This window comes from Emys orbicularis, chromosome 21 (assembly GCF_028017835.1).
Source record: "Emys orbicularis isolate rEmyOrb1 chromosome 21, rEmyOrb1.hap1, whole genome shotgun sequence".
In the NCBI taxonomy this organism is placed as follows: domain Eukaryota; kingdom Metazoa; phylum Chordata; order Testudines; family Emydidae; genus Emys; species Emys orbicularis.
This window is the reverse complement of record NC_088703.1, coordinates 20,847,786-20,870,415: the sequence shown is the minus strand read 5'-3', so window position 1 is coordinate 20,870,415 and position 22,630 is coordinate 20,847,786. Positions and strand designations below refer to the sequence as shown.

The 22,630-nt window shown below is 60.7% G+C and overlaps 2 protein-coding genes across 3 annotated transcripts; one reads left to right on the top strand and one right to left on the bottom strand.

Moving 5' to 3' along the window:
- Positions 1-8,203: 8,203 nt before the first annotated feature.
- On the top strand, positions 8,204-8,830 carry LOC135893269 (suppressor of cytokine signaling 3-like). The gene has a single exon (XM_065421070.1). The coding sequence runs from the start codon at positions 8,204-8,206 to the stop codon at positions 8,828-8,830; it is 627 nt and encodes a 208-aa protein (XP_065277142.1).
- Positions 8,831-11,371: 2,541 nt separating this feature from the next.
- Positions 11,372-14,676, bottom strand: RPS9 (ribosomal protein S9). Of its 2 annotated transcripts, none has more exons than XM_065420802.1 (5): positions 14,624-14,676; positions 13,560-13,682; positions 13,012-13,134; positions 12,684-12,870; positions 11,372-11,601 (listed from the first exon to the last, which is right to left on the bottom strand). In XM_065420802.1, the coding sequence occupies exons 2-5, from the start codon at positions 13,654-13,656 to the stop codon at positions 11,424-11,426; spliced, it is 585 nt and encodes a 194-aa protein (XP_065276874.1). In that variant the 5' UTR covers positions 13,657-13,682; positions 14,624-14,676; the 3' UTR covers positions 11,372-11,423. The 2 variants fall into 2 exon arrangements, with proteins under 2 accessions (XP_065276874.1, XP_065276873.1); XM_065420801.1 differs by having other exon boundaries at positions 14,619-14,670.
- Between the last annotated feature and the right edge of the window lie 7,954 nt (positions 14,677-22,630).

The window sequence follows — 22,630 nt, the reverse complement described above, 5'->3', positions numbered from 1 at the left end:
GTCATCGGAGCGACGGTGCAGGGAGTGTCAGCCACCAGGAGGTGACAGCATGATTCCCCCCCCCCCCGAGAATGGGCTCGACTTATAGCCCCCCTGTAGCCCTCCCTCCAGCTGGTGCTGCCCCACCCAGCCCCACGGGTGGGAGGCCAGGGGAGCTCAGCACCAGGAGGGGGAGGGGACGTGCCGAGGCGGCTGTTTGTGTTATTTTGCATCCTGTTAATCTCCAGATTTGTAATAAACACAGAACCACAAACCAGCGCCCCTGGGCACCCCGCAGCCCCCCTGTACCTGCGCCGGGAGTGGGTGTTACACCTGGGGGAGATGGGATCACTCTGGGCTGAGGCGCCGGGGCTGGTATCCAGGGACCCCTCACCCGGCACTGGGATGCGACCCCTCCGGGGAGGGGTGCGGCAGCTGTTCCACCCAGAGAGTCGATGGCCGCGAGCCGGGCAGGCCCGGGGGCAGAGCTGGCCGAGCGGCACGGGCTGGAGAGAAGAGAACGACCGCCCCAGAAGCAGTGTAACCTGGCACTCCAGCCTCCCCTCCCGCCTGGCGCTTCCCCGCCGGGGCCCCGGGCCATGCCACTGGGCCGACCGGGGAATACCCGCTAGCTGGGAGCAGTGTGGGGGCTACAACACAGAGTGGGGCAGTCCTGGTTCCCTCCAGCAGGGGGCGTCCGGGACACACACACACACACACACCCCCGCACTGACATCCCCCCTGGCAGTCCCTCCCCACACTTTGGCCCTTGCAGGGGCAGGGATGGCAATGGGGGGGCTTAGGGGAGCAACCGGCAGCCCCCCCCGCCCTCCCCCCTCCCGGCGCACGGCCTTTGTTGTGATTGCTGTTTAGCATTCTGCCGGGCGCCTCTGCTAACGGCTGCTAGGAAGCCGGCGGCCTTACCGGCATCTCGCCTCTGCCAGGAACCAGCCGCTCGTAAACACCGGGCCGGCCAGAAACCCCGGGGGAGGGCTCCCCGCCCCCACGACTCTGTGTGTGCCGGGGGAGGGTAAGTGGGCCTGGAGAGCCCCTCCCCCCACACACAGCATGTACACACAGCAACATACACAGCCCCACCCTCCACCAATGCACCCCAGCAGGCAGAAGGGGCCTCTGGGGCTGGGCCTCTTTCTTGGGGTGGAAGGGGGGATGGGTGGCACCAGGGGCTATCATGCCCGGGGGGTGGGGCGGGGACGCCTGGGAGCGGGCCTGAGACCCAGCGTGAAGGCCACAGAACGGGAACGACACTACTGAATGGGAGCCGGCGCCCCCTAGAGGGGAAAGGCCCCATGCCCCATTCCCTGCCCCCCTGAGCCAGCCAGTCCCTGCCCTGGGGCCAGATGGGAGCTGGCGCCCCCTAGAGGGGACAGGCCCCATGCCCCATTCCCTACCCCACTGAACCAGCCAGTCCCTGCCCTGGGGCCGGATGGAAGCTGTCACAGAAGCCTGTGCCCCCTAGAGGAGACAGGCCCCGTGCCCCATTCCCCGCCCCCCTGAGCCAGCCAGTCCCCGCCCAGGGCCGGATGGGGCGTCCCTCTCACACGCTGTCCTCAGGGGCCCTGAGTGTATCACTGAGGCTGGGAAATGAAATGAGCTCACTGCCAACCAGCTGCAGCCAAGGGGAACCTGCCGCAGGGGGTGGGGGTGGGCAGGGTTCCTGCCCACGGTGTGGGGAAGGGAGGGGGGCTAGGAGAGAAAGGGGGGAAAGAGAAGCGGATGGGGGGCTGGAAGCCAGGACTCCTGGGTTCTCTCCCTGGCTCTGGGAGGTGAGTGGGGTCTAGTGGTTTGAGTGAGGTATAGTGGTTGGGGGGGGGGGCAGGACTCCTGGGTTCTCAGCCCAGTTCTGCTACAGCTGTCGACAAATCCATTCTCAGTGCCTCAGTTTCCCCATCTGCCCCATGGGGTGAGGGCTCCCGGCTGGCCTCAGGGGAGGGTTACGAGGGCTGGTGAATTCCCAGCGAAGGGCCATGGGCTGTGTTCAGGCATCCAGCCCGCATCTGGGGGCCGGCGATGGAGGGGACCCAGCGAGGGCTCAGGACCCTCGGGACCTGGCTCTGAGAACGGGCAGTAGGGAGAACTGAGCACCCAGCCAGGTGCTACTGACACCTGTCAACCATCCATCAATCCCCCTACTCCACTATAGGGCCCTGACACCCCCATGGCCACTCCCCAATACCCAGGGGTGGCCACTGAAACCTGAGTGGGGGGGGGATAGCAGGGATTCTCCCCCCGGACTCCTGGGTTCTGCAGAGGTTCCCCCAGACTCTGTCTCTGGGGGGCAGGGACCACTATGCCTGCTGCTCTATTGGAGGTGGGGGGATAGTGGCTGGTATTTGGGGGGTGTCCTCCCACAGCGGGGAGGCACTAGCAGTTACCCAGATTTTAAATGGTTTTTCATTATATCCCTTGTTCAGCTCCCATCCGGCTGCAGTCCAGGGACTGGCTGGCTCAGGGGGGCAGGCAATGGGGCAGGAGGTCTCTCCCCTCCAGGGGGTGCTGGCTCAAATCCAGCCCCAGGGCGTGGACTCGCTGGCTCAGAGGGTGGGGAATGGGGCCTGTCCCCTCCGGGGGGCGCCAGATCTGATCCAGCCCCAGGGCGTGGACTCGCTGGCTCAGAGGGTGGGGAATGGGGCCTGTCCCCTCCGGGGGGCGCCAGTTCTGATCCAGTCCTAGATCAGTAGATACCAAAAGTCCTTCCTCTTGGGTGGCTCATGTGCGTAATGAGTTTGTTGGGTCTCAGCCCCATTCCTGGGCACCCACAATGCACAGCCCTCTCCTCCGCCAGGTGATCTAACGGAGCCCTGGATGGGCCAGAGAGGCTGGCCCCTTTTCCCCCCACTGCCTGTGTGGGTGGGGGGCTTCAGAGATGAGATAGACAAAAATGCGAAGCAGAAGGAAAGAAAGAAAGAAAGAAAGAAAGAAAGGGAGAGGGAAGGACAGGAAGGGGGAAAGCACAGATGAAGCAGGAGGATGGGGAGGGGAAAGGAGGTCGGAGAGGGGAGCGGGGCACGGGGGATGCAGGATGGGGAGGGCAGTGGGGCGGAAGGGGCAGATGGAGGAGGAGGGGGAAGAAGGGGGAAGGAGGTGGGAGAGGGGAGTGGGGCAGGAGGGACTCGGGGGGAGGACAGTGGAGGGGAAGGGGCAGACAGAGAAGGAGGGGGAAGGAGCTGGAAGAGGGGAGCTCGGGGGGAGGGCAGTGGGGGGAAGAAGCGGAGGGAGGAGGGGAAGGAGGTGGGAGAGGGGAGCGGGGCAGTGGGGACACGGGGGGAAGGGGCAGATGGAGGAGGAGGAGGGGGAAGGAGGGAGGAGAGGAGAGTGGGGCAGGGGGACATGGGGGGAAGGGGCAGACGGAGGAGGGGGAAGGAGGTGGGAGAGGGGAGCGGGGGAGGGGGAATGCGGGGGGAGGGCAGTGTGTGGGGGGAAATGGGCAGACGAAGGAGGTGGGAGAGGGGAGCGGGGCAGGGGGACACGGGGGAAGGGGCAGATGGAGGAGGAGGGGGAAGGAGGTGGGAGAGGGGAGCGGGGCAGGGGGGATGTAGGGGGAGGGCAGTGGGGGGAACAAGCGGAGGGAGGAGGGGGAAGGAGGTGGGAAAGGGGAGGAGCGGGGCAGGGGGGACTCGGGGGGAGGACAGTTGGGGGAAGATCAGCAGACGAAGGAGGGGGGGAAGAAGGTGGGAGAGGGGAGCAGGGCAGGGGGGACGCGGGGGGGAAAGAGCAGACGAAGGAGGGGGGGAAGAAGGTGGGAGAGGGGAGGAGCGGGGCAGGGGGGGGCGCGGGGGCGCGGGGGGGGAAGGACAGTTGGGGGGGGGTCGGCAGACGAAGGAGGGGGGTGAGCTCCGCTCCCAGCCTTTGGGAAGGTCTGTGACTGTCCCGTGTGCTGGCGCTGAAGGGTTAACAGCTGGGTTGTGTGTTTCTTGGCGGGGGCGGGGGGGGGGGGTTTACGGGACTCCCCCCAGGAGGGAAAGGGGCGGGAAGAAGCCAGCCCTGCCCTCCCCCCGGGTGTCCCTAGCCCCGTGCAGGCAGCGAGGGGGAGGGACCACGGCGAACATCGCCTCCCTTTTACCAACAGTGCCCTGCACACTTCCAGGAATCACCCTGAGCCGGAGGGGGGGGGGGGGCGGGGGGGAAAGGGTTTACCCAGCCCCGCCTGCCAATCAGAGCCCAGCCAGCCGGCCCCCAGCACCCCCTGTGGCCAATGGGATGGGGATGGGGCCCATTCACAAAAATAAATATGAGACCCCCTCCACCCCCCAGGATACACCCCCCCTCCCCAGTCCGGCCAGGAGAGGCTCTGGCCGGGTGTCAATTTCAGCCTGAGCTGGGGGGGGTGAAATTGACGAGATTAGGGGCCGGGCGGGGGGGGGAGACCTTTCCTGTGCCGCCCCCTCCCCCTCCTGCCCCACAACTCCCAATGCATCCTGCTTGTGCAAAAGGGAAAGTGGTTTTTCCTCCTTCCCTCTGCGGTGCCTACAGCAGCTCCCGGCAGCTGCCCGCTCCAGGGGCCCTGCTCCCCCCCCTCCCCGGAGATTGGGGGGCCGGCTGCCTGGCCAGGATGTACCCCCCAAGGGGGAGGCTTTCCTGTGACTTGGGGGAGGGGAGTTGATTTGCTTTGTCTCCCTCCCCCCTCTGCCCTGCGAGGACTCCAGGAGTAGCATTCCCAGCACGCCAGAGTCAGTCTACACGGGCTGCTAGCAAAATCGCATCAATCCGGACTGGTTTGGGGTCAGAAAGGGGTGAGTTAAAACGGGAGATTATTTTATGGTGGGGGGAGCTACCATGGGGAGACAGCCACAAAAACTACAACCAGGGGAGTTTGCAAATAGATTGGGGGGGGGGGGCGCTGGACCTAGGTCACCCCTGGCTCAACTGCCCCCAAATTTGCCCCGCTGACCCCTGCTCCCCCCCCCCCCCGGTCACCCATGAAGCACAGCAGTTGGCAAGACAATGGGACTTCAGGGAACTTTTAGCAACACCCAACTCCTGCTCCAAGAGTGGGGGGCTGTTAATGAGGATAACAACAGTCATCATTAATAAGGGCAGTGCCTGTGAGAAACTGGGCTGATTGATTTTAACGAAGATCTTTATACTGACTGTTTTAAAGGGATTCTTTTAATTTTTTTCACCAGATGTTTTTTTAAGTGTAATTTTTGTCCTCCCCCCCCCCCCTTTGGACCATCATGATTTTTAATTTCTCTCTTTGCCACATTTTGAATTCTGCCATTCCTTTAATTGTTAATATCCTACTGATTTAGGGTCAGTTTACAGCTTGGGGTTTGTTTTTTAACATTGGTTTTAGGTTAGTTATTTGGAGTCAGTTTCCGGGTTGGTTTGTGGGTTTTTTAACATCGGTTTTAGGTTAGTTATTTGGAGTCAGTTTCTGGGTTGGTTTTTGGGGGGTGGGGGGTAACATTGGTTTTAGGTTAGTTATTTGGGGTCAGTTTCCAGGTTGGTTTGGGGGGGGGGGGGGTTAACATTGGTTTTAGGTTAGTTATCTGGGGCTATGGGGGACCAGATGTCTCGATTTTATAAGGACCGTGCTGATATTCAGGGCTTTGTCTAATATCCCCACCTATTACTTTCCACCCCTGTCCCGGTTTGTCACACTTGCTAGTTGGGGTTGGTTGACGGCTTGGGTTCTTGGACATTTAGTGCAGTTACTTGGGCTCAAACTGGGATGCCCGGGCCGCGGGCAGGTCACACTGGCTCTGGGCCCTGGTACTTCCAAAGAAGTGACGCGCGCGAGTGCGTTTCGCTGCAACCAATGGGACAAATCCAAGCGGGTGCGGAAATCCGTGCCAGGCTCGGGGCCTTGAGGGTTTGCGTGAGCCTTAGCACAAGGGTTCCCAGAACTGGGCTCAGATTTCATGTAGCACGATGCAGACCAGGCCCCTCGTTACTTTAATAGGTTCAGGTTTTTTATAAGAGCTTGGTTTAAAAAAATATCTCGGCTGGATTTCTTGTTTTTTAGGCCCAACAAGAAGAGTTCCTGTTCCCCGGGAGCTGGAGGTTTGTTCCAGCCTCGGGGTTTCCTGGAGGAAGTTGGAGCAGGGAGTGAATTTGGCGCAGCCTTAAAATGTTTGTTCTCCTTTGCCCCCCCCCCCCCCCCACACACACACAGATAAAGCGGGATTCACTCCCTGTTCTCTAGGGCGCCTGGGCTGGGGCAGGGGCAGACCGAGAGCAGAAGAGTTTGTGGTGTGTGGGTGGGTGGGTGGGTGTACATTTTGTGTGGGGAGGACTCTGTGTGTACATCTTATGAGGGGAGGAGTGCGTGTGTGTACATCTTGTTTGGGGAGGAGTGTCTGTGTGTTTTGTATACATCTTGTGTGGGGAGGATTGTGTGTGTGTGTGTATATTGTGTGTACATTGTGTGTGAGGAGGATCATGTGCATGTGTGTGGTGTGTGTACATCTTGTGTGGGGAGGATCGAGTGTGTGTTGTGTGTACAATTTTGTGAGAGGAGGATCGTGTGTGTTTGTGTGCATGTGTACATCTTGTGTGGGGAGGATTGTGTGTGTGATGCACATTTTGTGTGGGGAGGCTTGTGTGTGTATTGTGTGTACATGTTGTGTGGGGAGGATTGTATGTGTGTATATTGTGTGTACATTGTATGTGAGGAGGATCATGTGCATGTGTACATCTTGTGTGGGGAGGGGAGGATTGTGTGTGTACATTTTGTGTGGGGAGGATTGAGCGGGTGTGTGTACATTTTGTGTGTATATGTTATGAATAAGTTTGCATATTTTGTTGGTGTGAATGTATACATGTTTTGTCTGTGGGTGTGTTCCACACACACACTCTCTCTCTGTGTATATTGTGTGTGTGTGTGTGTTTATGCCTCTTATGCTCTGTGTGTAGTGTACACAGAGGCAAATCAGACACACAGGAGATATATATGTGTCTTTGTGTTTACCATATCTGTGTGCATTTGTGTGTTATATGTGTGTGAGGATGCATGTGTATGGGTTGTTGTGAATGCTTGTGTTTGCGTGGGTGTGTTTTCAGTGTGTGTGTATAATTATATGGAATAGTATGTTGTGTGTGTAGATCTGTGATGAGGTTTCTGATGAGTGTGTTATAAGTATGTGGATGTGGGGTGGTATGTTTTTGTGCATATATTTTGTGGGTGTTGTATGGTGTATATACAAACACACACAGTGCAGGACTCATCCCCTCCAGCATGGGGTGGCAGGGACACACACACACACACCATAGATTTTTAGGTATGTTCTCCTGTGGGGTGTGATTAAGTGTGTGTATCCACATAATTTAGTGTGTCTATCACTGGTATGCAGAGGTGTTTCTGGGAGTGTGTGTTTGTAATTATGTGTGTGGGTGTGTGTATAACTGTATGGGTTGCAGTTTGCTGTGTGTTGCTGACTGGCTGCAGTGTGACGTTTGTGTGGGTGCGTGGGTGGGTTGGTGGGTCTTGTAGGTGACTCTAAGGGTACGTGACTGTGTGTATGTGTGTGTCTGAGCCTGCTTGTGTGCACCTGTGTTGCGCTGTGTGTGTGTGTGTGTCAGTGATTTGTGTGTGAGAGGCTGTATCTCCAGCACTCAGTATGAGTGGCTGATTGTGTGTGTGTCTGTGTGTTCTGCACAGAAATCCCGGCATGCAAGTAAGTGTACACACACCCCTCTACACCTGGAGGTGATTCCAATACTAGAGTGGTTGGGGGGGGGGGCTGGGAGCCAGGACTCCTGGGTTCTCTCCCTGGCTCTGGGAGGGGAGTGGGGTCTAGCGGTTAGAGGGGGGGGGGGTTGGGAGCCAGGACTCCTGGGTTCTCTCCCTGGCTCTGGGAGGGGAGTGGGGTCTAGCGGTTAGAGGGGGGGGGGGTGGTTGGGAGCCAGGACTCCTGGGTTCTCTCCCTGGCTCTGGGAGGGGAGTGGGGTCTAGTAGCTAGAGCAGGGGGGTTGGGAGCCAGGACTCCTGGGTTCTCTCCCCAGCCCCAGGGTCATTAGGTCGTGAAGAGCATTAATAGCGGGTGTTGGATTCTGTGTGAGAACTTCCAGGTATCAGAATCAATCAGTCACCTGCTCTGAGCTGCCCCTCACTCCCGACCCACAGCCCCAGGCTCCCCCCACCCCTGTTTTCATTGACCTCCCCCCCCTTCTCTCCACAGATGATCCCGCGGGAGGGACCCCGGTGACCAGGACGATTCAGCAGGGAGCGGGGGGAGGAGAATCCGGCCTGGGCAGCGCGATGGTCCCGCTGTGCTGGCCTTGCCTGCACTGCTGCCCGTACCCCCCGGCAGCCATGAGCGGGCCCCCCGCCCCGCAGCCCCCCGCCCTCTCCTACCACTACCGCAGCTTCTGCGGGGACTTCGAGCGGGTGGAGACGGCGCTGGAGCGGCTGGAGGCCAGCGGCTTCTACTGGGGCAGCCTGTCGGGGGCGGAGGCCAAGCGACTGCTAAGCCCCCACCCGCCGGGGGCTTTCCTCGTCCGCGACTCCTCCGACCACCGGCACCTCTTCACCCTCAGCCTCCGCACCGGGGCCGGCATCACCAACCTGCGCATCCAGCAGCAGGGAGCCGCCTTTCACCTGGAGACCCAGCCGGGGGCCCCCTGCCCGCCCGCCTTCGCCTGCGTGGTGCAGCTGGTGGAGCACTACCTGGGGCGGGCCGGGCACCCGGGGGCCCCTTGCTACGTGGAGGCCCAGGGCAGCCGCCCCGAGCCCCTGGCGCTCGCCCGCCCGCTGCGCTGCAAGGTGGCCTCGCTGCAGGAGCTGTGCCGGCGGGCCGTGCGGGCCAGCGTCCGGGCAGGGACCGGGGGGCCCGATCTGGAGGGGCTGCCCGTGCCCCGGGCCCTACGCAACTCCCTGCGCTGCTAAGGGGGTCCTGCCCAGGCCCTACAGAACTGTCTGCACAGATGGAGGGGAGAGGAGTGAGGGGGGACCCCTGGCCTGTGCTCAGTATCCCCCCAATGCTCATGGGAGGCAGTTGGGGTACAGGGAGCCCCCCCATAACTCAGGCGTTTTCAGCACAGCTGGGGGAGGGGAGGAAACCGGAGAGCGGGACCCCCTCTAGGACACCCCAGGGTTTTCCAGCACAGTGGGAGGAAGACCGGGGAAGGGGTCGGTACCCCACAACCTATGGAAAACCCAGCACCGCAGGGCGGGGAGAGATGGGGGGGAGCAGATTGGCACCAACCCCATGGCCGCTCCGGAGTGTGGGAGAGATGGGACTGGAGGGGGAGAAAGGCTCGGAGTGGATGGGAGAGGGGGCTCTTCAGACCAGGGCTGGGACCCAGGGTAAGAACTGGGAGGGAGACTCAGGAATTGGGGGGGGCTGGGAGCCAGGACTCCTGGGTTCTCTCCCTGGCTCTGGAAAGGGAGTGGGGTCTAGTGATCAGAGCAGGGGGGCTGGGAACCAGGCCTCCTGGGTTCTCTCCGCAGCTCTGGGAAGGGCATGGGGTCTAGATCCCATCTATTCCCGGAGGAGCCAGATTGGACCATGGCCCCACGGTGGGGCTCCCACCTCATCCCGCCAGGGGCGCTCGTGGCCCCGTTACCACCAGCCGGGCCGGGCCGTGGGCCAGGCTGCACGGGGGGCTTGTACCGCTGCATCGGGATGGAATAAACCTGTCTGCTGCATCCTGCCTCCCGCCACTGCTTTGGGGGCTGCCTGGGGCCTGGGGGATGCAGGGGCAGCCCCTCAAAGCACCCACAAATCAGAGCCAGTGCTCCCTAAGGGGGAAAAGCCCTATTCCCCCTGAGCCAGGCAAGACCCAGGCCTGGGACCAGAGGGGACAAGGCCTGGTGCCCCATTCCCTGCCAGCTGGCGGTGGCTGCAGCTCAGCGCTGGTTGAGGGATCCTCTGTAAACAACCCCCCCCCCCCGCCCCACCCCAGAAGCTGCTGCATCTAGGAGTGACCCCGTCCTGACCCCCTTCCGTGCCCGGCCATTCCCGTAAGGCTCTTGGCACCACGACCGCTGACTCAGGGGAGCAAAGTTACTGAAAACGGCCTCAGCGGTTCAGAAAAAAAACCAGCTGCTTCCGCCGCTCTGGCTTTCGCTTCCCCCCGCGGCCGGGTTGAGGGGCAAGATCGGGGGTCTGGGGAACCGGCAGCACTGTGCCATTACAGCCCAGGGCTGCCCCCCGGCTCAGTTCCGGCCTTTCACCTTCATTTCCCAGCAGAGGCCAGCCCTGGACCCGCCTCCCTCTGGTGGGTGGGGCGCCCCCAGCCAATACAGCACCAGGGATCACAGTGCCAGGCGCTGTGGGCACAGGGCAGGTCTCTCATCCTCATCCCCTTAACCAGCCCCCCATAAAGCCACTGTCCTGCCAGTTGCTAGAGCCCCCCTTCTCAGCCTGGGAGGATTGGGGGATGAGCTAAGAACAGCCCTACCCAGTTAGAAGAAAGGTTCATTAGCCCAGGATCCTGCCTGGTGCCCCAGGGGGAATGAACAGAACAGATAATCACCCCCCAATCCATCCCTGGTGCCCACTGCCAGGTTCGGGAAGGTAGGGGAGCAGGGTGTAGCTCAGGGCAGCCTGGCATCCCCAGGCCCCATGAGGCAGAAACCAGAAGAGGCCCAGCCTGGCAAATGGGGGAGAGGGGTCCCACCTCAGAGAATGGACCCTTTCCCTCCCCGCAGCCCCCAAGCCATGGCACCCCCCCCAACCCATATGCCCAGCCCCCAGCTGACGAGCGAGCAGTGAACGAAATCCCCCTCGCCCGAGGCTTGGCTGAGACAGCATCAGGGTAGAGAGCTGCAGGGGGGGCTAGGACCCAGGGGACCATTCAGTGGGGTGGGAGGGGAGAGGAGTATCCCCCCTAATGTCCCCCTCTAACCCCAGAACCGCCCCTGAAGCACAGCCAGCAAGTGGAGAACCCAGCCCCCTTGGCCCGATTCCAGCCCAGGGCAAACAAGCCCAACTCCTCCCCCTGACCACCTGCCTGTTGAGCAAGGGGACAGTTTTCTAGAGCTCCCACCACTGTTTCCATGGGGAGGGGGGGGGGGCGGGGAAAACTCAGCTTTGTGACAGCCCCCAGCTATTTCCCCTTCCTACCACCCCCCCCACCCCCCCGGGAGTTGCCTCCACCCCCAGTGTGGAAACAGGCAGCAGGTCCACCCGGTTTTATTTCCAAGGGCTGGTGCAGCCTCCAGGCCGGGGGAAGGGCAAGCAGCAGGCAGGACAGGGCTCATTTCCAGACACAGCGAGCTGGGGAACTACCCGCTGCAGGGTGCATGGCCCAGGAGACAGCTGCAAAGGGCCTGCTGCTCACAGCCCAGAGCACCCCCCTCTGGTGAGGCTCAAGACTGAGCATTTGCTGTCAGGCCAGGGTACAGCAGCCCTGCTGCCCCAATGGTAGGACCCCACGAACAGGCCAATCCCCCAGGGGAGCCCAGTTCAGTTCCAGTACAAGCTCCACTCCAAACTGGTTTATTAAGAGATACAGCAGTGCAGGCTGCCGGGCCTTTAATCCTCCTCTTCCTCATCCGCCCCGCCGGCGCCGCCCTGCCCCTTCTTGGCGTTCTTCCTCTTGACGCGGCCAGGCCGGCCGCCCCCGTAGGGCGAGCGCAGCGAGAAGTCGATGTGCTTCTGCGAGTCCAGGCGCACGATGAAGGACGGGATGTTCACGACCTGCTTCCGCACACTGGGGAAGGGGAGAGGGGTGAGGGCAGGCCCGGGAAACCACCTACCCACAGGGCTCTGGGGCAACAGGACCCCAATCAGGATTTAACATGCAACCCCCGGGGCAGATGCCCCACCCCTTTGCCATCTTGTAGCTCCTCCCACAGACCCTCCCCAGAGCCAGCTGCACCTAGATACCAGGGTCCCCTCCAAGCCAGCTCCTGCTGGTACCAGGTGTGAATCCAGAGTCACCCAAAGAAAAGGGGTGACCTCTGGATTGATGCTAGGGCAGCAGAGATCAAAACCCAGCCCCGCCCCCATTGCAAAAGAGGAGCGACTCCAGATTGACACCAGGGGAGCCGAGATCAGAACCAGGTCCCACTGAACCAAGCTCCATTACCAGGCAGCCCTGGGATCCAATCCCCGTTTGCAGGCCCGTCCCAGCGTGGGGCAGGGAGCCGCCGGTGGCTCGTTACCTGTGCAGCAGCCCCGAGCGCAGGGGGCTGGTGGAACGGCCTGGCCCTTCGCAAGGTGTACGGCTCTGCCGCAGTGAACCTTGCCGACACGGGCAGCCCTACCGCCCGCTAGCCGGAGCGCAGGCTTAGACCGACGGGGGGGGGGCTCCCCAGGCCCACTGGGCAGGGGGCTCCACGCGCCTCACAGGCTCATCCAGGAGGGCTACACAACACAGCAAGAGCAAAGCTTTAGGCACGGGGAGGGTAGGAGCAACGGCCAAACTCCCCATGTCCTTGGGATCAGCTTTGCCCTGTGTCTTCGGCAGGGTCAGTCACCGAGAAGGGGGCCACTGACCTGCCTGCCACACGGCCCCTCCCCACGAACTCACCACCCAGGGGGAGCTACTGCCTCAGCGACCCAGCACGTACAGGGGACAGAGCCAATCACTGAACCCAGGAGTCCTGGCTCCCAGCCCCAACCCCTGCTGTATTCCACTAGACCCGCCCCCCCCCTCCCCTCTCTGAGGCAGGGAGAAAAACAAGGAATCCTGGCTCCCAGATCCCACCCCGTGTAACCCCACTAGACCCTCCTCCCCTCCCCGAGCCAGGGAGAGAACCCAGGAGTCCTGACACACACACACAGCCCTACCGGATGTGTCTCTGGCGGATCAGCACCCGGGCATGGTGGATGGACTTGGCCAGGCCCAGCTTGAAGACCTGGGTCTGGAGGCGCCGCTCCAGAAAATCCTCGATCTTGAGGCCCAGGATATAATCCAGCTTCATCTTGCCCTCGTCCAGCACCCCGATACGCACCAGCCGTCGCAGCAGGGCGTTGCCTGGGGGGGTCGGTGAGACAGGGGGGTTAGACCCAGGGACCCTGCCTCTTCCCCTCCCAACAACTTCAGACAGCTCCCAGCACCCCCCACCATGCCACCCCCCACCCCCTGTGCCCCACCCCACACATCCTGCCCCCTTACCTTCAAAGAGGCGCTTAGGGTCTTTCTCGTCCAGCGTGAGCAGCTCGCGGGCCGCCTTGCGGATCTTGGCCAGGGTGAACTTCACCCGCCAAACCTCACGTTTGTTCCGCAGCCCGTACTCGCCTGGGGAGGAGCAGGACTGTTACCAACAGGGACAACAGGCAGCCACCTCTGGGGTGGGGCACAGGGGCTGGTTATATAGGGACCCCTCACCAGGCATTGAGATGCGGCCCCTCTGGGGTGGTGCGCGGGGGCTGGTTATATAGGGACCCCTGGCCCAGCACTGGGACGCGGTTCAGGACTGTATCCCACTGACTAGAGAGGCAGCAGGTTGAACACTGCCTGGACTAATGGAGTTAAATCTCCTAAAGATCAGAACATAGTTCTTGGGCCATTAATGCTGTGTCTAACAAAGCCAGCTGCATATGGTGGCACAGCGCCCCCTAGTGCCAGCCCTGACTGCCAGGGGAGAGCACCCTTCCCCCCCCCCTTGCACTGAGCCCCAGGCAGGCACCAGCCTGAGCCCCCGCCCTGCCCCCCAAACTCACCAATGAGCTTCAGCTCCTGGTCAAGACGGGATTTCTCGAAGGGGCGCCGGGGGGTGACATAGGTTTTCCGGCACACCCAGCTCCTGGCAACGGGCATCCTGGCTGAGGCTGTGGGCTCTGGCCCTGGGGGGAGAGACAGAAGGAATGAGCTAGGGAGAGACAGGACAATTCTGCTCCATCCCCACCCGTCCCCAACCAAAGCACATGGGGCCTTGATTCTCCAGCAGCCACCCCACGAACCCAGGGCACAGCTTATCCCGGGGGGGCCCCGGGCTGTGAACTTCTGTCACCCCTGTCTTCCCTGCCTAAGCCCCCAGGATCACACCCCATGCCGGGAGCCCCTGGGGGGCGCAAGGGGATCAGCCCACACAAGCTGTGAGGCCGGGACCCACACTAGCACTCAGAGGGGCCGTCTTTGCTGTGGGTCTGGACAGCACCGAGCGCAGCAGTGCCACAAATAACCCACTGCGCGGTGTCACCGACCCAGAGCGGCCTGAGCCGCGTGACAGGCCCCTGGGGCGAGGGCCCCAGGCCCGGGCAGAGCTCAGCGCCCCAGCCCGTGGCGGGGTGAAGCGGGAGGAGCTGCAGCAAGGCCAGAACCGACATGGGCATTGGGGGGAGGGGTGTAGGGCGTGTGCTGGGGGCAGGAAGGGGGGCGGGGGCGCAGCTCTCCGGGCGCTTTGCAGACGGGGAAACTGAGGCACAAAAGGGGGAGCCACTTGCCCGACGCCCGGCCCCGCTGCAGCAGGCGGGAGACGAACCCCGCCTACCAATACACAGAGCTGGGGGGGGGGGCTCCCGGGCCACGTGCTGTTCTCTTCCCCCCCCCCCCCGCAGCAGCAGCGCGCGCCAGGCCCAGGGGCCGCACGCGCCAGAGGCCCTAGCGCGCCGCCCGCCTCTGCGCATGCGCGCGCCCGCGGGGAGCCGCCCACCCCCATAGCCCCGCGCCCGAGCCGGCCCCGCGCGCCCTGCCTCTGCCGCGCGCACTCGCCCATCAGCCCCGCCCTCCTCCGCGGCCGCTCGGTCCCCGGCCCGCGCCCATCCCGGCTCTACCCTCACCTCACCCTAACGGCCCCAGCGATGGCGGTTGAAAAAAAGAGAGCGGGGTACTATGGGGCTGCCTTATATACGGCACAGGAAAGGCTCCGCCCTCGGAAGCTTCAGCCAATGGCAGGGCGCCGCCGGGTCCCGCTGGCCAATGGAAGGGAGGCGCCTCGCGCCGCCCGCTGGCCAATGACTGAACGCTCCCGGGGTCATAGAGAGAGACTCCTAGAGCGTTGTACGCGCGTGGGAGAGTGGCTGGGGGCGGCCATTGCTGTGGGGGGGGGTGAACCCCGTTCCCGTCCCAGTAGGGGAGCGGCGGCCATTGCTGTGTGGGGGTGAACCCCCTTCCCGTCCCAGTGGGGGAGCGGCGGCCATTGCTGTGTGGGGGTGAACCCCCTTCCCGTCCCAGTGGGGGAGCGGCGGCCATTGCTGTGTGGGGGTGAACCCCCTTCCCGTCCCAGTAGGGGAGCGGCGGCCATTGCTGTGTGGGGGTGAACCCCGTTCCCGTCCCAGTGGGGGAGCGGCGGCCATTGCTGTGTGGGGGTGAACCCCCTTCCCGTCCCAGTGGGGGAGCGGCGGCCATTGCTGTGTGGGGGTGAACCCCCTTCCCGTCCCAGTGGGGGAGCGGCGGCCATTGCTGTGTGGGGGTGAACCCTAGGGTTACCATATTTAAAAAATAAAAAAAGAGGACACTCCACGGGGCCCTGGCCCCGCCCCTTTCCCACCCCCTTCCCCGCCCCAACTCCGCCCATTCCCGAAAGTCCCCGCCCTAACTCCACCTCCTCCCTCCCAGCCACGGGGAAAGGGCTGCCCGAGCGCTACCGGCTTCACGGTTTGCTGGGCAGCCCCCAGACCCTGCGCCCCCGGCCGGCGCTTCCCCAGCGCTGCTGGAGCCCGGGAGGGGAAGCGCCCAGCCGGGGGCGCAGGGTCTTTTTGGCAATTCCCTCCGGACGGGGGTTTGATTGCCGAAAAGCCGGACATGTCCGGGAAAAACCGGACGTATGGTAACCCTAGTGAACCCCCTTCCCATCCCAGTGGGGAAGCACCATTATATTGGCACAGGGGCCGTGACCATCAACGGTGGGGATAACTCAACCCCCCCCCCCCCCACCACTGACATCTGTCCCCTTTTGCTGCCCAGCGTCCATTGCTGTAGGTCAATATGTCCAGTCTCGGTGTCTCTGCCGTTTGCTTGCCCCCTAACTTCAGTCTCCAGGTGCCGTTTCCACTGGGGCTGGCTCCAGTGTGTCGTTCCTCCGGGTCCGATCGAGGCTTCGTAGGGCTGTTATTGCTAATATTTGTGTGTCAGTGACAAAGCCCGCGCAGTGCTAGGTCCTTTCTGGACAGTCGAGGAGAGACAGGAAGTCACAGTCAAAGGACACCCAGACAGACAGACAGGTAGTTGAGGGCGAAGGGGGAAACAATGTGGATCTTGTACAAATCAGTACAGCAGAAAAGACATTGCAGTAATACTGCTTGTTACTATTATGTGTGTTATAGCGGCGTCAGGCGCTGCACAGATGAAGATGTAGACAGTCCTTGCCCAGGCTGAGATCAGGGCCCTGTCGTGCCAGGCGCTGCACAGACCCAGTGAGAGACAGGCCCTGCCCAGCTGAGATCAGGGCCCTGTCGTACCGGGCGCTGCACAGACCCAGTGAGAGACAGGCCCTGCCCAGCTGAGATCAGGGCCCTGTCGTACCGGGCGCTACACAGTTCCAGTGGGAGACAGGCCCTGCCCAGCTGAGATCAGGGCCCTGTCGTACCGGGCGCTGCACAGACCCAGTGAGAGACAGGCCCTGCCCAGCTGAGATCAGGGCCCTGTCGTGCCAGGCGCTGCACAGACCCAGTGAGAGACAGGCCCTGCCCAGCTGAGATCAGGGCCCTGTCGTACCGGGCGCTACACAGTTCCAGTGGGAGACAGGCCCTGCCCAGCTGAGATCAGGGCCCTGTCGTACCGGGCGCTACACAGTTCCAGTGGGAGACAGGCCCTGCCCAGCTGAGATCAGGGGCCAATTGTGCCAGGCGCTGCACAGACACAGCGAGAGACAGCCCCTGTCCAGCTGAGATCCCTGCCCTGTTGTGCCGGGGGAAGCAGAGGCAAGAGCAGGGAATAGATCCCACGACTCCTATCCCAAGCCAGTTCCCTGGCCAGCGGACCAGCGCTTCCCCGACTTTTCACTGAGGCAACCCATCTAGAATCTCCCTGCGACCCACTAGTGGGTCGGGACCCCTTGTTTGGGAAACGATTCCCTAGATAATGCAGCCTCTGTATGGCCCGTGCATCTCTCCCCAGACTGGGGCTAGTCCTGCTTCCCATGAAACCCAGAGGAGTTTTGCTCTTGAATTCAGTGGGAGCAGGGTGAGACCTCGCAAACCAGAGCGCGACCAGGTCCCCGGCTGGCGTAAATCGACCTAGCTCCAGGGAAGTCACCGGCTGGAGAACTGACCCATCAGTGGGCGTTTCCCCGCTGATTTCGGTGGGCATTGCATGGGGACCTTGGTTGAATTAATTGGTGCTCGGCACACACGGGAAATGAAGTGGAGTCGATGGAGCAGCACCAGGGCTGGTTTATTCTAATTGCCAACCGACCCGTGGCCTGTAGATTGTAGACTTGCTCCATCCAGTACGAGCCGCAGCCGGTGGGAGGCCAGGGCGCCTGGCATCACGTGCAAGATGCCCAGTGTGTGGTGGGGACCCTGGCATGGCCACCCTTCGGGTGGGATTGAGATCAACTTCCAAAGAAAACGTTGGAAGCCGTTGAGTGTATGATAAAAGGCAGAGAGGGGTTGCAAACACCGGATCCCTCCCACCCCCCCATCTCACGCCAAACCTTTCGCAGGGTTTGTGTCTGTCTTAGGGGAAGTTAAGGAGGAAAAAAAAGCAGGAGGAAAAAGGCAGCAGAAAGGTGGAGAGAGAGGGACCATCTCAATGGAAACGGACAGCGGAACCGGAGTGGAGAGAATAATGTTAACGAATCCTCCGCCCCAGGCCTGAGTCTGATTGCGTGGATTTTATACTGGTCTAGCCGAGATCAGAACCCAGCCTTGCCCCCATTGCAATGAGGGGTGACTCTGGATTGACCCCAGGGGGCTGAGTTCAGAACCCAGCCCTGACCCCAATGCAGTCAGGGGTGACTAGTCTGAAGGGCCATGCATCTGTGGCCCTTTGAGGTCTGGCCAGTTCCCCTTGGCCTGCTCCCCCATCCCAGACACAGCCCATGGCTGGCAGTCCAGGCTGAGCCGGTAGCCAGTAAATCTCCCTTTTCATTGGACACTTTTACAGGGGAAGCCGTAAAGTGCCCAGCCGCCGCAAATGGCGGAGAATTAAGCTGTTGATTTATTGGGTGTTTTTCTCCTAACCTGGTGGTTGTGTGAGAAGCCGACTGTGCTGAACTCCCAGCCTCCCCGCTCTAATCACTAGACCCCACTCCCCTCCCAGAGCCGGGGAGAGAACCCAGGAGTCCTGGCTCCCAGCACCCTGCTCTAACCACTAGAGCCCACTCCCCTCCCAGAGCCGGGGAGAGAACCCAGGAATCCTGGCTCCCAGCCCCCCCCTGCTCTAACCACTAGACCCCACTCCCCTCCCAGAGCCAGGAGTGGAGTGAGATGCAGACATGCAGTAGCAGGTGGTATTTGTCTGTGGGCAGTCAGTGTGGGGGAGTGTGTGTGTGTGTTGGGGAACGTTTGTTTGTGGCGGCTGTTTTCTTCATGTGCACCTGGGGTGAGGGGGGCGGGTTTGTGTGTCTCCTACATGTGTGGGAATGTTTGTGGCTGTGTGTGTGGGCATCTCTGTGACTGTGTGCGCTTGGGTCTGCGGGGTGCATCTGTGTGTGTTTGGGTGTGTCTCTGGGTGTGTATTTGGGGTTGTAGGTCCATGCATACACGTGTGTGTGTGTGTGTGTGTTTTGGTTGCGCATGTGTACATGAGTATGTGGGGTTGTGTGCGTGTGTGTGTGTCTGGGTGTTTGGGATTATGAGTTGGTGTGTGTGTGTTTGGGATTGTATGTGCGTGTGAATGTGTGTGGGGTTGTGTCTGTGTCTTTGTGTTTGGGGTTGTATGTGTCTGTGTTTGGGGTTGGATCTGTGTGTTTGGGGTTGTTTCTATATTTCTGTGTGTTTGGGGTTATATCTGTGTGTTTGGGCTTGTCTGTGTGTCTGTGTGTTTGGGGTTGTGTGTCTGTGTGGTTGGGGATGTGTCTGTGTGGTTGGGGATGTGTGTCTGTGTGGTTGGTTGGGGATGTGTGTCTGTGTGGTTGGGCATGTGTGTGTCTGTGTGGTTGGGGGGGTGTCTGTCTTTGTGTTTGGGGATGTGTGTGTCTAGACTGTGTGTGTGCGCGAGTCTGTCTGTGACAATGATGACATCACATTCCTCTCATCTCCCTCCCCCGCCGCTCCCCATCTCTCCGACTCAGCTCCTCGGGGTGTCTCAGCTCAGCGATCGCCTGGGGTGGCACTCTGAGGGGCTGAGCAGTGGGGCTGTGGGTTCTGTGCTACCCTCGCAGCATCGGGGGGGGGGCTGTGATAGGGGCCAGGGGGCCAAAGTGGGACCCTAGCAGAGGGGGGCTGTGGGGGGGAGGGGAGGGGGGATCCCAGCTGGGGGGGGGGGGTTGTGAAGTAGAGGGGAGGAGGGCTGAGGGGTGGAGGGGGATCCCAGCAGGGGGAGGGGGCTGGGAGGGGAGGATCCCAGCAGGGAAGGCTGTGGGGTGGAGGGGTGGGTGGATCCCAGCAGAGGGGGGGCTGTGGGGTGTGGGGGGATCCTAGCGGGGGGGGCTGGGAGGGGAGAGGAGGATCCCAGCGAGGGGGCTGTGGGGTGGAGGGGTGGGTGGATCCCAGCAGAGGGGGGGCTGTGGGGTGTGGGGGGATCCTAGAGGGGGGGCTGGGAGGGGAGAGGAGGATCCCAGCGGGGGGGCTGTGGGGTGGAGGGGTGGGTGGATCCCAGCAGAGGGGGGGCTGTGGGGTGAGGGGGATCCCAGTGGGGGGAGTTGTGAGGTGGAGGGGAGGAGGGCTGTGGGGTGGAGGGGGATCCCAGCGGGGGGAGGGGGCTGGGAGAGGAGGGGAGGATCCCAGCAGGGAAGGCTGTGGGGTGGAGGGGTGGGTGGATCCCAGCGGGGGGAGGGGGCTGTGAGGGGATCAGGATCCCAGCGGGGGGGGGGCTGTGGGGTGAGGGGGGGATCCCAGCATAGGGGTACTGGTGCACGAGAGGTTTGTGCTCAAATTCGGCGCTGGTTCCCTGTGTGGGGTGGGAGGGGGTTTCCACTGCATCCGACACAACCTGCGCCCCCCACCAGAGTGACTACTGGCCTGGGACTCCGCCCCTGGCTGTGTGTGTGTGTGTGTGTGTGTGTGATATGCCATGATTCCTAGGTTCATAGATTCACAGCCAGCAGGGACCCTTGCGATCAGCTCATCTGACCTCCTGTACACCCCCACCCAGGGCGCTGCCCTGAATTCATTCCCAGTTGACGAGAGCGGATCTCCTCCAAAACCAGCCACCTGGGTTGAGTAATTGCCGGGGCAGGAGAATCCAACCATCCTCGGCCAGGCTGAGGAGGCCAAGATTAAATATTTGTTCCCCACACGAGACAAATCAAGTCCCCCCTTCACCGTCTTTTTGTTGCACTAAACAGCCGCCGCTGTCCGGCCGCCCATCTCTGAAGGCAGCGCAGAAGTAAGGGTGGCAATACTGCGACCCCCCTACAACAACCTTGTGACCCCACCATGACCCATTTTTGGCTCAGGCCCCCCAGTTGGAGAAATGCTGGTCTCCCCCATGAAATCTGTATAGCATAGGGCAATATACAGATTTCACGGGGGAGACCAGAGTTCACGGTCCGTGTCACGTTTTTCACGGTGGTGAATTTGGTAGGGCCCTATCGATTGAGCACTGTCCTTCTTGGGGTCCAGCCGCGGTCGCACCAAGGCCAAACCCAGAGGTGAAATAAACTCTTTGCGATCTGGCCTTACCCCTTTGGGCCGTAGTGCCTGTGTGGTCAGCTGATTCTCCAACACGACCCCAGATCTTTTCCAGACGCCACGTCCTGGCACCGAGCCCCCACCCAGCCCAAAAGCACGGGCCTTGGTTCCTTGCTCCTGGGTGGAGGACTTTGCCCCCAGCGAGCCCGGTCGCTCCGTCTCAATTTACCGCAGCCCCCATCAGCGGGTCGTTAGTGTTATCGGCACGGGGTGCTCTGTTTGCTCCCGGGTCATTGATAATAAAAATGGCCAAGAACCGAGCCTGGTGCCCCCACCCCCCATCCCAGAAACACACCCGCTTGAGGAGGGTGCCTGTTTTCAGGGGCATTTGGAGGCCTCTCCGTTAGCTAGTGTGATGCACTGTGTGTGTGTTTGTGGGTATGACACTGTGTGTGACACTCTGTGTGTGTGTGTGTGTGTGTGTGTGTGTGTGTGTGTGTGTGTGTGTGTGTGTGTGTTAGACTGGGTGTGTGTGAGAAAGAGAGACTGTGTGTCTGGGTATGTGAAACTTCACATGTGTGTGTGTGAGAGAGAGAGAGAGAGACTGTCTGGGTATGTGAAACTGCGTGTGTGTGTGACTAATTATGTTTGTGTGACACTGTGCACATGTGATTCGGGGTGTGTGTGTGTGTGTGTGTGTGTGTGTTAGACTGGGTGTGTGTGTGAAAGAGAGAGAGACTATATCTGGGTATGTGAAACTTTGCGTGTGTGTGTAACTGTGTGTGTGTGTGTGTGTGTGAGAGAGAGAGAGAGAGACTGTGTCTGGGTATGTGAAACTACGTGTGTGTGACACTATGACAATGTGACTGTGTGTGACTAATTATGTTTGTGTGACACTGTGTGCACATGTGACTGTGTGTGTGTGAAGGAGAGAGAGACTGTGTCTGGGTATGTGTGACAATGCCTGTGTGTGTCTATGTATGACACTGTGTGCATGACTCTGTGTGTGTGTGTGTGTGTGTGTGTGTGTGTGTGTGTGTGTGTGTGTGAGAGAGAGAGAGAGAGAGAGAGTGTCCAGGTATGTGAAACTCTGTGACTGCATGTGACGCTGTGTGTGTGCATGAGGAACTGTGAGTCTGGATTTGTGAGACTCTGTGTGACTGTGTGTGTGACAGTGCCTTTGTGTGTGTGTCCATGTGTGACATTGTGTGTGTAACTGTGTTTGTGTGACACTGTGTGCGCCTGGGTATGTGAGACTGTGTCTTTGTGTGAGTGTGTATGTGTTGTGTGTGTGACTGTGTGTCCGTGTGTGACAATGTGTGTGTATCCAGGTACGCGATACTGTGTGTGGCTGTGTTTGCATGATATTGTGTGTCTGGGTACATGATACTGTGTATGAAACTGTGTGTGGGGGAAACTGAGGATGTCTGTGACACCGTGTGTGTCTGTGCACGTGGCATTGTGTGTAATTGTGTACTTAGGTTGTAATCTCTTTAGGGCACATGCCGGCATTTCGGTCTATGGATCTATACAGCACCCCGCACAATGGGGTCTGGTCCCTGCCTGGGGCCGCTGGACAAGACTGCAACAAAAACAATAAATATGTGTTTTTGTGACGTACACACACACCTCACTGTATTCCTGTGTGTGAGACGTGTGTATGTGATACACTGTGTGTGAGACCTCACGGGCACATGTGGCAGCATGGGTTTGTGTGGGAGCCATTGTGAGTGTGTAGGAGACACGGTGTTGTGACATTCTGTGTGCAGGAGACAGTCTTTGTGTGTGATGCTCTGTGTGTATAGGAGACATCACATGGATATGTCTGCGTGTAAGAGTGTCAGTGTGTGTATGAGCTGCGTGTGTGACACTCTATGTGTATGAGCCAAGTGTGCATAACACTCAGTGAGTGTATGAGCTGTGTGTGTGACACTGTCAGGGTGTGTATGAGCTGTGTGTGTGACACTCTCATTGTATGAGCTGTGTGTGTATGTGACACTGTCGGGATGTGTACAAGCCGGGTGTGTGACACTGTCTGTGTGTGTATGAGCTGCGTGTGTATGTGTGACAGTCAGTGTATGTGCAAGCTTTGTGTGTGTGTGACACTGTCAGTG

Excerpts from the sequence above, each read along its gene's own strand:
- LOC135893269 (XM_065421070.1), top strand. The coding sequence starts at position 8,204 with ATGGTCCCGCTGTGCTGGCCTTGCCTGCACTGCTGCCCGTACCCCCCG.
- RPS9 (XM_065420802.1), bottom strand. The coding sequence starts at position 13,656 with ATGCCCGTTGCCAGGAGCTGGGTGTGCCGGAAAACCTATGTCACCCCC. Across the intron at positions 13,135-13,559 it reads CCAGGAGCTGAAGCTCATTG|GCGAGTACGGGCTGCGGAAC; the intron begins GTGAGTTTGGGG and ends GCTCCTCCCCAG. Across the intron at positions 11,602-12,683 it reads ATCCGCCAGAGACACATCCG|TGTGCGGAAGCAGGTCGTGA; the intron begins GTAGGGCTGTGT and ends CCCCTTCCCCAG.